This window comes from Monoraphidium neglectum (assembly GCF_000611645.1).
Source record: "Monoraphidium neglectum strain SAG 48.87 unplaced genomic scaffold scaffold04667, whole genome shotgun sequence".
Taxonomy (NCBI): Eukaryota; Viridiplantae; Chlorophyta; class Chlorophyceae; order Sphaeropleales; family Selenastraceae; genus Monoraphidium; species Monoraphidium neglectum.
In genome coordinates this window covers 1-1,463 of record NW_014008962.1, presented here as the reverse complement: position 1 = coordinate 1,463, position 1,463 = coordinate 1, and the positions used below count along the sequence as shown (strand labels likewise).

At 77.6% G+C, this 1,463-nt stretch overlaps 1 protein-coding gene across 1 annotated transcript in view; it reads right to left on the bottom strand.

Annotated features, from left to right (window-relative positions):
* Positions 1-1,414, bottom strand: part of MNEG_14665 (hypothetical protein) — a gene marked incomplete at both ends in the record, with an annotated part of 2,832 nt that extends 1,418 nt beyond the window's left edge. Inside the window, one exon of the mRNA XM_014036863.1 lies at positions 104-1,414. Within this exon, the coding sequence (XP_013892317.1) occupies positions 104-1,414 (1,311 nt within the window). The remainder of the gene's footprint in view (positions 1-103) is intronic.
* Between the last annotated feature and the right edge of the window lie 49 nt (positions 1,415-1,463).

The window sequence follows — 1,463 nt, the reverse complement described above, 5'->3', positions numbered from 1 at the left end:
CCCCCGCCTCGCCGCCGCCGCCGCCAGCGGCTGCGGCGGCGGCGGCGGCTGCGGCGGCGCCGGCGGCCGGCCGGAGGCGGTTGTGGGGGCTGGCTGACACCACCTCGTCGCCGCCGTCGCCGTCCTCAAACTCATCATACAGCAGCGAACTGCCCCCGCCCTCGCTCCCGCCCTCGCCCCCGCTCCCGCTGCCCCCCTCGCCGCCTCCGTCGGTGCCCGGCCCGGGCGCCCGCGCAAACCCGCCCAGGCGTCCGGCGGCGGCGAGTGGGCGCTGCGCGGCGGCGTCAACTGAGTCTGGGCTCAGGCTGCGGTCCGGATACCAGCCGGCGCCCGCCAGGTCCGCCTCGTCGTACCATTCCTCATCGCCTGACGACTGCCTGCCTTCCGCGTCGCTGGCGGCGGCGTCCTCCGGATTGCCGGCCGCGAGCGGCGATTCTGAACGCCTGGCACGCAGGTGGCGGCGGGCCTGCTGCTGCTGCTGCTGCTGCTGCTGCTGCTGCTGCTGCTGCTGCTGTTGCTGCCGCCGCTGCGGCGGCCCCGGGGCCGCCGCCAGTCGAAGCTCCTGGGGCAACAGCAGCCCCTGCGGCAGGGGCCGCCCGGCGCCAAACGGCGGGGCCGCCCACGTCGCCGCCGGCGCCGCCAGCGCCGCCCGCGGCGCTGCCGCCGCGCCGTCCTCGGGCCCGTCGTGCGCCGCCGCCTCAGCGTCAGACTCCTCTGTGGCTGGGCAGATCACAGTGCTCGCCGAGTCCTCCTCCTCTGGTCCTTCCTCACCCAACTCCTCAAACCCTCCTGCAGCGGCGCCGCCCCCAGCGTACTCATAACCACCCTCCTCCTCGTCGCCTTGGGACCAAGGGCCGCTCTCTCGCTCGCCCGCGCCGGCCGCCCCGCGCGCGGCCGACCCCGTAAGCACGCGGGCGGTCAGAGCCTCGACGTGCCGGCGGGGCGGCGGAGCGAACATGCCGCGCACATCCTGCCAGCTGGCGGGCGGCGCGACTGCAGCCGCGGACGCCAACTCGAGCCCCGGCCCCGCGTCCGCCTCGCCCGCCTCTCCCTCCCCGTCCCCCTCCCCCTCGCCGTCGCTGCTGCCGCCGCCCCCGTCGCTGCCGGCCGCTGAGCGGCTGCCGCCCCGCAGGCGCAGCCCGCCGTCGCCGCCGCCGCCCCCTCGCCGCGGGCCCGCCGAGGGGCTGCCCGGTGGCAGGTTCACGGAGCGGAGGATGTCGCCCACCGAAACCAGCGCAGCGTCGCGCGCGTCCTGCGGCATCGCGAAGAACGCGCGCACGTCGCGCGCCCTGAATACCGCCGCCGCGTCGGCCGCGGCGGCGGCGGGCAGGCCGTTGCCCCGCATCCTCCCCAGAAGCACGTCGCGCACCCGCGCGACCGCCGCCGCGCCGCCGGTGGACTCCGCCGCGTCCATCAGGGCCCGCAGGTCCCTGCAGTACTTGGAGAAGACGTACGCCTCAAAC